Raw genomic sequence first — 14,295 nt, 5'->3', positions numbered from 1 at the left:
TAAGTGTTACATAACACCGTGACATTACACCACGGTGTGAGAGACGTCCATTTTATGACAGGGGTAGTTTTTAAGCACCCTTTTATTGTGTTGGCCCAGTTTTAATAGCTCGGGAACTAAACCTGCCGTGAAATTACGTCCGCGGAATAAAGAGGCTCTTACGTATTATAAAAGTATTTTTATTTTATTATCGCGCACTTTTACACGTCGATTTCAATCTTATGAGTAATATTTAATAACAGGTTTAAAATATATTTTTTTTTAATACATGATTGAGTGGCAAGCAATTCACCTGATGGTAAGTGATTTTGAAGGTATAACCCTTTGGTTCGACTCCAGCGGCACCAACGCCACACGTATTTCTACCTCATAACAGTAGTGTTAAGCGCGGCTGTGTTCACCGCTATATCAATTTCTGTCTAATAACAGCAATCTTAACACTACTGTGTTCTGGTTTGAAGGGTGTGGAAAGGAAGACATACTTATCCGAAGCGTTTTAACTTAGTCCTTTAGGATAATAACGCATCTGTAGCCGACCTCAGGTAGGATTATAATCTTATCTGGAGTTCATTACGGAGCTCCTAGCGCGGCGATAGCTACTTACTAACAAACAGACTGCATGATCGCTTGCTGCTTCTACATCGAAAAAATAAATGGCATAGAACTTTTTTGCCATTTTTTCTAAACCTTTAAAAACCTTATAAAGAATATTATTTACTGTCGTAATAAGAAAAAGTTTTTTTGAGCGTTCACGATGAAGAAAGCTCTTTACGATAGCTTTTAAGTTTCCGATGACCCGGAAGCTAATTTAAGCTTCATGGATATTGAAATAGGGGTTCAATTTTAACTTTTGCTTTTTATTTAGTGAAGCAGTGTCGTTCTTGGTACCACCACAACATCTGTTCATGTTATAACAGTTTTCTTTATTATAATATAGGAGTAGCAGACGAGCGTACAGTTCACCTGATGGTAAGTGACTACTGCCGCCTATGTACATATGTAATCAACATCAGATAGGATGAGATTCCTACCTAAGGTCGGTCACAGATGCTCTGCTACCCCTGAAGACTAAGCTATAACGCTTCGGGAAAGTATGTCGCCCGTACCACACCTTTCAAACCAGAACATAGCAATGCTAAACACTGCTGTTATTAGGTAGAAATAGGTGTGGTGGTGATGCCGTGGGAGTCGAACCAAAGAAGGTTTTAACACCTTCATGACATGACATTACAGTGGTTTAAATATGCCGATTTATTTAAAACATGGATGTCAAGGTGTATGTGACACTTTAGTCCTATATATACATAAATCCTAAGTCAAACTAAATTCAAAGTTCAGTCCAAATCCATTCAAAAACCTTATGATTAGTTACAATGTTCAGCTCAATAATAGTGCGTTGAACAAATATAAGTTTTTGTGTTTCAATAGCAATGAATTATGACTTTTAAGGCTGTAGAGGTTAGGTACTTAAGATTTAGGCAAGGTCGACTAAATTCAGCCTCCTTCCTCAGGGCTTTAGAGTTCAAAACCCAGACTTTACCTTTGACTTTCAAAGTTGGGACCGTGTCATAAATTACTAATTGCTTTAAGCACGAAAACATACTTATAATAAACTTATAAGCTAATGTTTACAATTTCTCATAGATCACGTATTAGTGATGAACCTGTCTCAGTGTGTATCCTGTATATTTTCCATTTTTCAATAATTTCCAATAATGGGATTTTATAGTTTTGAAGGTGGTAGAATTAAAATTTGTGGTTGGACTCCGGCGGCACCACCGCCACACCTTTTTCTTATAACAGCAGTGTTAAACGCTACTGCGTTCTAGTTTGAAGTGGTAATGGAGACATATTTTCCGAGGCGTTCCAACTTAGTCCTCAGGGGTAGCGCATTAGTGGCCAACCGCAGGTAGGAATCTAATCCTATCTGGGGATGACAGATGTCCATGGGCGGCAGTAGCCAGTTACCATCCGGTGGACTGCATGCTCGTCCACTCCTATATTATTAAAAATATAGTCCTATTTAGGCACTTCACGCACTTGGGCACTTGAGTAGATATACTATAAAACAAGCTTTTGCCCGCGGCTTCGCTCGCGTTACGAAGTAATATTTTCATCCCCTATTTTATCCCCTTGGGGTAGAATTGATCAAAATCCTTTCTTAGCGGATGCCTACGTCATAACATCTACCTGCATGCAAACTTTCAGACCGATCCGACCTTTGAGTTATATATATTTAGATAAAGTTTTCCTTATAAACAATGATATTCTTAGAAACAATTTATCAAAGGTAGAACGCCGTAGGGTTATAACTAACAATTCCTAAGTATATTTTTTATTACTCCAACATTTTGTACAACAAATCAGCTGTTGTTCTCCGAAGTTATAATTAAGTGGGCTATAGCTGTAAGGCTTTCGCTGTTTTGGTTAAGCACGATCTGTTTGGAAAAAGAGGGTTCCGTAAGCAGTTTTTTCACATTAATAAGGGATTTCAGTTATAAATCATAACAAATTAATAAGTTACCATAATATATTGTTTTATATCATAATTTATAATAACGTTATTGAAAAATAACGTAAATAATAAAATAATTCATATACAAAAATTAAAAAAGTGGCAATGGCAACTTAAGCTGGTACGAGTACTTTTATTTAAATGACTGATATTTATTATATTATTAACATTTAAGCATAAAAAATAATAAACTAATTATATGAACATCAAAATATATTCTCACCGTTCGTAAATGTAAAATACGCATAAATTTAGAAAATTTTAAAGTTTTGTACAAAGTGTGTTATTGACAAAAGCATATTAAAAAACGTAAAGATGAGAACAAGTAGGTACATTATAATGTAAAAACTACAGATACAGACTTATCCTTCTAATAATATCTCTTATTCTACATTTCAAAATGCCGTGAACCTTTTCTTACGCCCACGGAACCCCAAATCCCACAGGAGTTAGTTACCGACACCCCGGAGCGCGGTCCGCTTCCTGTGTTCCTGATTTTTTCTTGTTCCAACTTACTAAGAAATATGTACTTTTGTAAGATGCTCGTTTTACGAAAATCTGGGGTTGGAATATTTTGCTTTATGTATTCAGGTCAATATATTATTGTCAATGTATGTATATCTGTTATTTTGTACATAAAACCTTTGCGAACCTTTTAGAAAATGCTTAAAAATAAATGAGGACTACATTAATTGTTGTGTTTAATTATTGTTTCTTTTTTGTGGTTGTTTATTTTTATATAATTGTTTTTATATTTTATTTTTACTGTTCATATGTTTATGTATGTGTGCATGTAGCCAACTTCCGCGAATAAATGATTTTATAATTATTATTATATTTTGTTTTACATTGATTTTTCTCCCAAAATGGGGTAAAAACTACACTTTTCTGCGGGCCTTAGCCAAGCATAAGAGCTTATTTATTATTATTATTATATTCATTAAATTAAAAAAATTAGTAAATTGAAATGATTAAATAAAAAACATTCAATAGTTTATTTAAATATTTTTTTATATTTATGTACTTTCAATAGATATTTATTTGCGTTATCGTTACGTCTGCAAATATTAATTTTTCATATCACATTTTTAAATTTTAATTTGTTTTCATAAAAGTTACAACTCTTTCTCAATTCAAGTTTCTTTCAAATTCAAACGCCATTACGCCCGTGATTGAAAAAAACAATTCCATTAATTGTTCCATAATGAAAACTCCTTTCAAGGGTCTGAAGGAAACAAATGGAATGTTCCGCCCCGCGGGTCCAACTCATTAGGAATGGGATTCAATTAAACGCAACGTCAAATGCAACCATCATCAATTTGATTCGCTTGCAACCCATCGTAAAACACAATTTCATTCCTTGGAGGATAAATAACATCTTAGTGAGGTAGCACACGAGCACACACACGCCCGTATAATACACACGCACGCACACACACACACACACACACGCACACACACACACACGCACGCACGCACACACGCACGCACACTCACACACACATACGCGCACACACGTGTCAGTGAGCTATTATGCGGGCGACGTCGACGACAGCGAGTCGTCGACGGTCACGTGTCACCCAGACGCCTCGTCAGCAACTGAGGACGACCAACTATCGTCGACTACGAGTATCACTGCCTGCCAGTGCCCGTAGTCGGCTGTAGTTAACCGTAGTCGGTCTTTGACTACAAACAACGACATCGACTGCACTTATTTTTAGAACCGATTTTTTTATTTCTTTGTGAGTCAATAAGTATGGCAATTGACGTTAATCCGCCATACAGAAATCTATAGTAGACGAAGTATTAAGCTGGAATGACGTCATAGAAATAATACATGTAAATGCAGTTCGTCTGATATTATCCTACATATATCCGAGGCGTTACGAGGTTGGCCATAGATTCGTGGCCAACCTCAGAAATCTAATTTTATCCTGAGTTGATTACATATGTCCATGGGTGGCATTAGTTACTTATAATCAGGTGGACTGTATGCTACTCTGCGTATATAAAACCAAGTCTTAAATCCCAACTAATCGACCACTTGTTCCAGATTGACCCACTACCACGAGCTGAACACCACGATAGCGGAGTTAGAGATAGCTGACGTACAAGCGAGTGACGAGGGTACCTACAGATGTGAGGTCACCTACCTACACGTTGGGGAGGACTGCAGCACCAACCAGATCAAGGACTTCCATACTTACAGTAAGTTTTTTTGATATTTTATTATGATCTAAGATTGGAATTAGGGACCACCCACCACCATCTGTATAATGGATGAAAAATATTTTATACAGATTAACTACGTTAATGTTAAAATTAGGTTAAAAAATCAGCCTGATTATAATTTCAAAATTAGTTAATTAAATAAATTATGTGTTACATCAGTGAGCGTAACTTCGACCCGCGCTAAAAATATGTGTTACATATCTTTACTTACTCTAAAATTAATGTTTTACATTTGTCTCTATTTTCCTAACACGCTAAAAGGAATATAACTTTAAAAATATAAGCCAAAAAGAATATAACTTTTGATCAAGAATAAAGTTTCTCACATAGAATAAGGCCAAGAAAGACAATCTAAATTGATAGAGGAGCCTGGGGCCGGTCGGCGCAATATCCTCCTGAGTACGCTAGAGTAAATAGGAGAGCTAATGTGCATGGGAAATTAGAGATAAAAAAACTGGCTTTACTTTTTCGATTTTTTTCGGAAAATTTTAAGTTATGTATGTGAAAAAATGCCTCATAAAAAAAGTTGTAAATCATTTAATCACCTTAAACTTTTATATTTAACTTTTTTGATAGAAAGTAATGTTTTATTGAAAATCATTAAAACATTCCTACCTCTAAATGTTAACGCCCTTTTACCCACGTATCTCAAAATAAGTTTATTTTCTCAGTAAGTTGCGCTGTATTTCCCATAATTTCTAGCAATTTCCATGTTTTTATTATTGTATGCTTTACAAAAAATCTACACTGGTCTAACTATAAATAATGATTTCTGTAATTTTATTACTATCATGTGTTTCTAACTTCGTATCGTGACCATTTCACGTATAAAAATAGTAAAGAATAAAGCCTCTCACATAGAATAAGGCCAAGAAAGACAATCCAAATTGATAGAGGAGCCTGGGGCCGGTCGGCGCAATATCCTTCTGAGTGCGCTAGAGTAAATAGGGGAGCTAAGGTTCATGGGAAATTAGGGGTGGTGTTATTTTTTTAGGCTCGTTGGTTTTAAAGCCTTATATAAATCTGGGATGTTTTAAGGGTGGGAATTAGGGAAACGGTTTAAAGTTGTGAGAAGATTATTATTTAAACTGTTTATCTTTTTAATAAGGGATTCAAATATTCGTATGGTATCTTACTTGAAGAGATTCCTGACTAAGTTAATTAGCGTAATTGTTTAAGTAAAGGATTTTTCATTGGATATAAAATGTTTCTTAGTTAGATCCTAGATTAAGTACACGTTAAATTGATAAAATCGAATTATAGGTTTTGTGCTTATAGAGTTACGCATTTTAATAATGTGTGTGTGTTCATGGTATTTACAACACAAAACATCCATGTGTGGGTTTAGACTTATAATCTTCTACCTTTGTATGTCTGTACAATCTGAATACAACAATATATTAAACAATAAGACCTTAAGGAGTAGGTATGATAAACAGTGGTATCATACCACTCAGATATCAGAAATTCTCGTACCAAAAATAATTCGAATAACAGAACAAAGAAATTTCCTAGAGAATTTATTTTTTCTTGGTAAATAGTTTTATCAAACCTTCACAATACTACTATAAATATAAACCAAATTTAACCCTAAAATGAATAGGGCGGTCGAATCGACCCTAATTCGTCAATTGAACTGGCCTATTAATCGTAGTCGAAGCGAATCAAAGATTGATTGAATGTAAACAATTTACAACGATTTCGTTCACATAAAGATAAAATGGCTTCCATTGTGTGTTTTATTTAAAGGATTTTATCAATTTGATGAGGAAAAGATATTGATGATTCTTTATTATTTTTATTCGGAAGGGATGCTATCAGAGGGCTTCTAAGGGATTATTAGATAAAGGAATGGATACAGATATCAATTGATAGCCAACGTTTATTTTTCAAGTCTTTGAATGCATTTTTCTCTGCTGCTTTTTGTTTTAATAAGTTTGGGTTCGTAATAGCGATAAAAAGCGCTACTGTGTTTTTTTGCCATAACGAAACACCTTGCGAAGTGGCGGTAGAAATATTGACTTTCAAAAAGGACTCTGTAAAGAATCTACTTTGAATTAAATAGTTCTGCCTTTGACTTTGACTGTGTTTTAATTTGAAGTATAGTAAGATAGAGGTACATAATAAAGGCGTTTCAAATTAGTTTTCATGTCTATAGCAACGTATCAATTGTCTAAGGTGGCCTCAAATCCTAATTGAACTCTAAACCATTCAAATATGAAAAACGAGCAAACCATTTGACCAAAAATATTAATCTTATCTACCTTGACAAGAATCGAATCCCAAACTCTCTGCATATCCGACCGATACCGACCTGACCTCTATTATGGACATCATAAAATTAACTATCTATTGGTTCATCGATTTTGTCTCGACGCGAACGAAATAATTACCAATAAATATTTAAGATAATATCCACTCTCAGGTTCAATAATAAGATTAGTCTCCCTCTATACTAACTCGAAGGTTGTTAATGTAATTCCCTAGATCCTATCGCTAAAATTACATTAGAATCACAGTTTAGACAAATTGAAAGCACAATTTTATGTGATCGGCCCGGATTGAGCGATTTACCGAATTTACATATAAATGTAAAAATTTATCGTAACCCCAAAACGCCTGGGGGTACATTAGGTGTATTAAAGTAAGAAGGGGTGGAAGGGACCCCGGGCGACGCTTTTCAATCTTTTAATTCAGCGCTCTAAGTGTTAATTAATATTTCATGATTGGGGGACTCTCGCTTACGCTTTAAGCTGTAATGTTGGCAAATATATTGTTAATGAATACAGATTGTTGTCTGTAGTTAATTGTAATAGTTAATTAACAAAATGTATTTAATTTAAATTGCTTACGTATGATGTCTTACTAACGCGTCTTTTCTCTTACTTTAGGAGAATAAGGGGTATGTTGTTTTAGAATTGAAGTATTAAAAAGGCTGACTAGCATATGAGGCGATCTTAATTAGCACAACTGGCCAAGCATTTGTGATCGACTTTAGGTAGTGGTACCTACAGGTACTACACTACCTACAGGTACCACTAGGGTACACCATTACCATGAGTTTTTACGTTTTGACAAATATGACTGTTTTGGTATTTGTTTACGTATTCGCCCATACAAATTCCAATCCGCGCCCCTAGCGGATTGTATCAGCACTATAGTGTCAGTAACGTAACATTAAATGTCTAAATTAACAAAATGGCGCTTTATGTTTTGTCTCTCTTTTTTGCGAATATGTGAGGCAGACAAAAAGACTTGCGCTTACTTATTGTTACGTTTACTCAGTTTACTGAAGCAAACGCAAAAGAATAATGGATTGAGTAAACGTAACGTAAAATTGTTGGATGTTTTGAAAACTTTAAAACCGTGTTTTTTAGTTTTTTGAACTATATTTATTTTATTAATTTTTAGTATTTGTTATTATAGCGACCATCATTATGCATCGTCTGTAAAAAAATCAAGTGTCTGTCCATTACGGTTGAGGAGATAAAGCCCTGTGACTCACGAACAGACAGCGGAGGGTTTCGTTTTATCCTTTGAGTACGGAATCCTAAAAATCATTCTACAAGATGGCATTATAGAGATAGATTATAGATGGCATTCAGTACATTTGAGTTATAGGGAAATAACATTATTATTGTTCAAAACTAAAAATCAATCTAGTAACTTTGCCTGAACTCTCCCTAAGGCGCTTTCTCTCGCCTCGAAAATCGTTAATCCTGAGGATGTTGATAAGGACAATGGTACAAAATTATTAAAATCGTGTATTGTCATCGGCTTTTGATAATTTTTCAAAATTTTAAATTAAACTGAACGCTCAAAGTGGATAGAAATCGGGTTCAAAGATTCCGTTACTGTTACGTACATACATACATACAACCCAAGCTAATAAAAGCGTGTTAAAAATGAGGTCGGCCATAAATGCGTTCTCGCCCCTTACGACAAAGTTCGTTAAAAAATCTTTACACTACTGTTATAAGGTAGAAATATGCGCTATAGTGTTCGAACCAAGGCTTTTCTTACAAAACTTTACAAGTAATTTGTGCTACCTTTGAGGATCGTTAAAAACTTATTTTCAGTAACGTAAAGTCTGAAATACGGCCGACCAACCAAAGTTTGTGAAAGTGTGGAAATAAAAAGCCCGCGTCTGCGAAGGACATATTTTCAGGAAAAGGAGATTTTTAATCTAAGTCCTTTGACTGAAAAGTTTTTGATACGACACGTTAAGGACTTGCGCTACTGTTTGCGAGTAGCAAGTGATTCTTTACTCGCTTTGGTTAGTTTTAGCTGCCACCCTTTTCTGTGTTCTACTGTTGGTTCTGTTGTTCTTTACGCTAGAAATAGGCGTGGCAATGGTATAGTCCGCGCCAAACTGCTAGTCCGCTCTGAAGTTGGTGCGAGCAGGTGTAGTCATACAATTTGCTATGGCGACGCGATTCATTTCTATATTGTGAGAAAAAAATGAGGTGCTGCCTCATAAGTAGATAAGTCAGCTGGAATCCAAACCATTTCCCTGAAAAAGGTGTGACGGGAGTACCTCGCTTATCGAACCATACTGTAGAACGACAAATAACAAGCTGTAGGTAATGTAGCAATGCGTAAAGTGTCCGGGTGGCAAGGTAATGGAAAGTTCTCAATACGAAACACCGAAATGTTTGATATACATTTACTACACACACGAAAGAATACAATTAACAGAAAGACACAGTTCAGAAGGAGTGAAAACAGTAAGCGTAGGAAAGTCACAACAGGCACAAGAAAGCATAAGAAAATCAGAAGAAAATTAGGCACAAGCACGATAGTTCTAGAACGTTCACACGAAAGTCACACACGAAACAAGTACTAATTATGAAGGCGATAAGCGCGTGAATGGTGTGAAGCGTATGCGAGCGAATAGCGGCAGGTATTGGTAGCCGAGCGACACGGGCGCGCGAGAGAGGTGCGTGAGTCGACTGGCGACCGGGCGCGGCGGCCGCGGGAAGGGCGCGGGCGCAGGGACCGGCCGCAGGCCGCGCTGCGTACGCGCATGAGCGTAGCGGCCGCGCTCGATGCATTCCACGCTGTGTCCCGGGTTCGAGTCCGGGTGTGTCATTGTTTTGTGTGCATGTACAAATGTGTAGCTGCGAACGTGTGTAATGTATTTATGTATGTAAGTGTGTGCGTATTTATGTATGTTTGTTTGTATGTATATGTAAGTATGTACTTGTGTGTATGTGGTTGTGTGTGTGTGTGTATATGTGGTGAACTTGTGAGCCCACATCACTCCCCCCCAGAGCCTTGGTTAGGGTCGATAAAAATTGGGAAAACGGACTCGTCGACCAGAACGAGTCACCTTCTCAGTTGGTTCTATGGTTGGATGTGGGGAAGGATCTGCTGCAGGTCTAGGAGGCGAAGTAGGTTTAGGTGGTAGTTCCCCTGGGACAGTATCAACGTCGACCAGGATGTGCGCGGGTTTCAAGCGGTCCATACTAACGACCACGGGCTTTCCCTTCACTAAAATTGTAAAGGTTTTTTCGCCCCTCTCCATAACCTTGTGTGGGCCAGTGTATACTGGCTGTAATGGTGGACGCGAGGTGTCATCTCGAAGGAAGACGTGTTCCGCGTTCGCTAGCTCCTTAAAAATAAATATTTTGGAGGTGTTATGACGCGAGGCTGCAACAGGCTTAAGTTTGTTGGCGAATGAATTCAACCGAGCAGTGAAGTCAGATAAGTCTGTAGTATCTGGGGCGCTCGGGTTAAAAAATTCTCCCGGAAGGGTTAGTGGCTCACCGTATACGAGTTCCGCAGGGGACGCTTGAAGATCGTTTTTGACGGCGCTACGGATACCTAAAAGCACCAGAGGCAGGATCTCCGTCCAACTGCTACTTGCATGACAAGTGACGGCTGCTTTTAACTGTCGGTGGAAACGTTCCACCAGGCCGTTACAGGCCGGATGGTATGCTGTGGTACGTTTCCGTCGGAAGCCGATAGTTTTGGACAGATATTGAAACAGCGCGGACTCGAACTGTTGGCCGCGGTCTGTAACAATATCTGTCGGGCATCCGAACCTGGCTATCCAGCCTGATAGGAGGGCCTTTGCCACTGTTTCGGCGGTGATGTCGGCAATAGGCATCACCTCGGGCCATCTGGTAAAGCGGTCTACAGCCGTTAGGCAATACCGCATGCCTTGTGAGACTGGGAGGGGACCAATTAGGTCAATGTGCACTTGCTTGAAGCGGGCACGAGGTAAGCTGAAAGTACCTAATGGTGTGGACACATGTCGGCTTACCTTGGCTCGCTGGCAGGCTAGACAAGTTCTAGCCCAGGCACGGCAATCCTTTCGTACCCCGGGCCATACGAAGCGTTCGGCTACTAATTTCGCAGTAGCATTGGCACCGGGGTGGCTAAGGGAGTGCAAACTTCGGAAAATTTGTTTCCGAAAGTTTTTGGTGACAAATGGCCTGGCAGTCGCCGTACTGGTGTCGCAGTACAAGGGAATACAACTGCCAGGGAATTCCACCTTCTCGAGTCGAAGAGATGAGTTGTCCGCGAGGTACTCGGCCAACTCTTCGTCTGTTGCTTGGCTATGTGCAAGATCGGCAAGGTTAACTGGAGCTTCCAGTTCACTAACTCGGGACAAGGTATCGGCTACGATGTTATTCTTGCCAGAGATATGCCTAATATCGGTAGTGAACTGGGATATGAAGTCCAGGTGTCTATACTGCCTAGGTGAACAATTACGTCTCCGCTCATGGAATGCGAAGGTAATTGGCTTATGGTCAGTATAGACGATGAAGTGTCTTGCCTCCAACATATGTCTGAAGTATTTTATAGCTTCATAGATGGCGAGTAGCTCGCGGTCATAAGGCGAGTAATTTACTTGGGAAGGACTAAGCTTCCTAGAGAAGAATGCTAACGGCTGCCATACGTGATCTTGTAGCTGTTGAAGGACCGCACCAATGGCAACGTCCGACGCATCTGTAACCAATGCGAGCTTAGCGCTACAGTGCGGATGCGCCAGTAAAGTCGCGTTGGACAGGCTTTCTTTGATGTCCGAGAAAGCCTTCAGAGCGTCGCCGGTTAAGTTGATTGGTGCTGATCCTTTGACCGCCCCCGTTAGAAGGGCATTGAGAGGTCCTTGGATCTGGGCAGCGTTAGGCAAAAATCGCCTGTAAAAATTAATCATGCCCAGAAATCTCCTAAGTGACCTCACGTCCTTTGGGGGTGGAAAGTCACGTATGGCCTGCACTTTCGTCTCTAATGGCTTCGTTCCGCTCTCCGAAATTCGGTAACCCAAAAAGGTTACCTCGGGAACGCCGAAAACGCATTTAGAGACGTTTAAGACCATGCCGTAGTCCTTGAGCCGAGAGAACACTTGTCTCAGGTGGTGTTTATGCTCGGCTTCGTCTCTGGAAAATATTAAAAAGTCATCCAAGTAACAGTATACGAAGTCCAAACCTCTGGTCACTTCGTCAACGAATCGTTGGAACGTCTGGCCGGCATTCCGTAGTCCAAACGTCATGAAGGGAAACTCGTATAAGCCGAATGGGGTGGTAATTGCGGTCTTAGGGACATCCTCTGCACTTACCGGTATTTGGTTGTACGCCTTCTCTAAGTCCAGAGTTGAGAAGACGCGGCATCCTGCAAGGTTGTGAGAAAAGTCGTGCAGGTGTCTGATGGGGTACCGGTCGGGTATGGTCCGCGCATTCAACATCCTATAGTCGCCACATGGACGCCAACCATTATCTTTTTTAGGTGCCAGATGCAGTGGTGACGACCATGGGCTCTCCGACGGCCTAGCTGTGCCGTTATCCAACATAGACCTAAATTCGTCTTTGGCTATTTGAAGTTTGTCGGGGGCTAGGCGGCGTGGGGCGCAAGAAACTGGGGGGCCTGATGTGGTACGTATGTGGTGTATCGTGTTGTGAGGAATCGTACGTTGTGTACCAGCTGGTCGAGTAATGTCAATGAAGTCAGTCAGTATGTCATTGTATTTAGTGTCGCTGGTCAATACCTTTACCGATGAAAGTTGATGCTCAGAAGCTACAATTGCTGAGACAGAAAGACATGTTGTGCTGTCCAGCAAGCGTCGGTTACGACAGTCAACTACCAACCCAAAGAAACACAAAAAGTCTATGCCTATTATGGGCTTGGTCACGTCCGCCACTATGAAGCGCCACGGGTAGTTGCGTCTGAGTCCCAGGTCCAGATTCAGGTGGTGGAACCCATATGTTGCAATGGATGACCCGTTGGCAGCGGAGAGCTTGTAGCTAGTTGGTGCTCGACGATCACGCAGGTAAGAATGGGGGAAAACGCAAAGGTCGCTCCCTGTGTCGACCAGAAATTCAGTTTCCGTTTTCCTATCATTGATGAACAGGCGACCTGAGCTGTTAGAGCAATCGTAAGTCGCCATTACTGATTGCTCTTCCCTTTTCCCGCCCGATAGTCGCAAGGCGTCTGGCACTTGTTCGCCTTCTCCCCGTACTTCCAGTGGTAGTAGCACAGTGGCTGTCGTCGGTAACTGGATTGCGATCTGAATCGGCTGCGAGAGGGGGACCTTGAAGAACGACGATGTGATCGCGAACTATGTTTACAACCGCATGAGTCCCCGGTGAGTCGGTCGACTTTAGTTGACAGCTGTTCCATCATCTTCCGAAGTTCGGCTATTTCGCCACGGCAACTGTTATAAGGCCCTGATGTCGAAGTTGCTGCCACCTGGTATGATGCTGGAGAAGTCATTTCCTGGACTCGGTCGGCCAGGTCTGCCAACTCGTCGAGGGAATAGGAGGGCTGCGATGCCAACACAGTTTGGAGGCTATGCGGCAGCCGGCTGCTCCAAATGGAACGCAGGAAGTCTTCCGGGACGGATGGTCCGGCGAGGTCCTGGAGATGTCTGAGGAACTGGGTTGGCTTCCTGTCTCCAAGCTCCTCGTGGGTCAACAGCTGCCGTACCTTCTTCTCGTGGGAAGCCGAGAGCCTGTGTATCAGCTCCGTTTTAATTTTGTCGTAGCGGTTGTTAGCAGGAGGCCTCACGATAATATCTTTCACCGTCTTGGCATGTCGTACTTCGATATTGGTGATGACATGATTATATTTGGTGTTGTCGTCTGTTATGCCCAAATTTTCAAATTGCCCCTCGAGTAGGGCAAACCAAATTTCGGGATCATCCGGTGAAAATTGCGGTATTTTCAAACTCATTTTGCCGGCATCGGCTGTTGGCGTCTCGCGTTCTGTAGAACCGCGCGGTTTTTGCGGGCGGCAACGTTTGGTAACGTGGCTTGCGCCGGCTGAATGCATGTCGCTGCTATCGGACATTATTAAACGTCGGCTTACTGCTTCTTCTTAAGTGCTCGAAGAGGGTCACCAGTGTAGGTAATGTAGCAATGCGTAAAGTGTCCGGGTGGCAAGGTAATGGAAAGTTCTCAATACGAAACACCGAAATGTTTGATATACATTTACTACACACACGAAAGAATACAATTAACAGAAAGACACAGTTCAGAAGGAGTGAAAACAGTAAGCGTAGGAAAGTCACAACAGGCACAAGAAAGCATAAGAAAATCAGAAGA

At 40.4% G+C, this 14,295-nt stretch overlaps 1 protein-coding gene across 13 annotated transcripts in view; it reads left to right on the top strand.

Annotated features, from left to right (window-relative positions):
- nrm (neuromusculin) overlaps positions 1-14,295 on the top strand; it is a 524,966-nt gene that overhangs the window by 371,070 nt on the left and 139,601 nt on the right. For all 13 annotated transcript variants that reach the window (XR_012102726.1, XR_012102724.1, XR_012102727.1 and 10 more), the window contains exon 5: positions 4,569-4,723. Coding sequence is in view for 9 of the 13 variants with exons in the window: in XM_073077935.1 (XP_072934036.1) it covers positions 4,569-4,723 (155 nt within the window). In the remaining 4 variants the exon portion in view is untranslated. The remainder of the gene's footprint in view (positions 1-4,568; positions 4,724-14,295) is intronic.

Source organism: Epargyreus clarus, unplaced genomic scaffold (genome assembly GCF_041222505.1).
Source record: "Epargyreus clarus isolate Ecla_fem2 unplaced genomic scaffold, WU_Ecla_fem_2.2 ptg000011l, whole genome shotgun sequence".
NCBI classification, from domain to species: domain Eukaryota; kingdom Metazoa; phylum Arthropoda; class Insecta; order Lepidoptera; family Hesperiidae; genus Epargyreus; species Epargyreus clarus.
The sequence above is the reverse complement of the archived record's forward strand: the minus strand, read 5'-3'. Positions and strand labels throughout refer to the sequence as shown.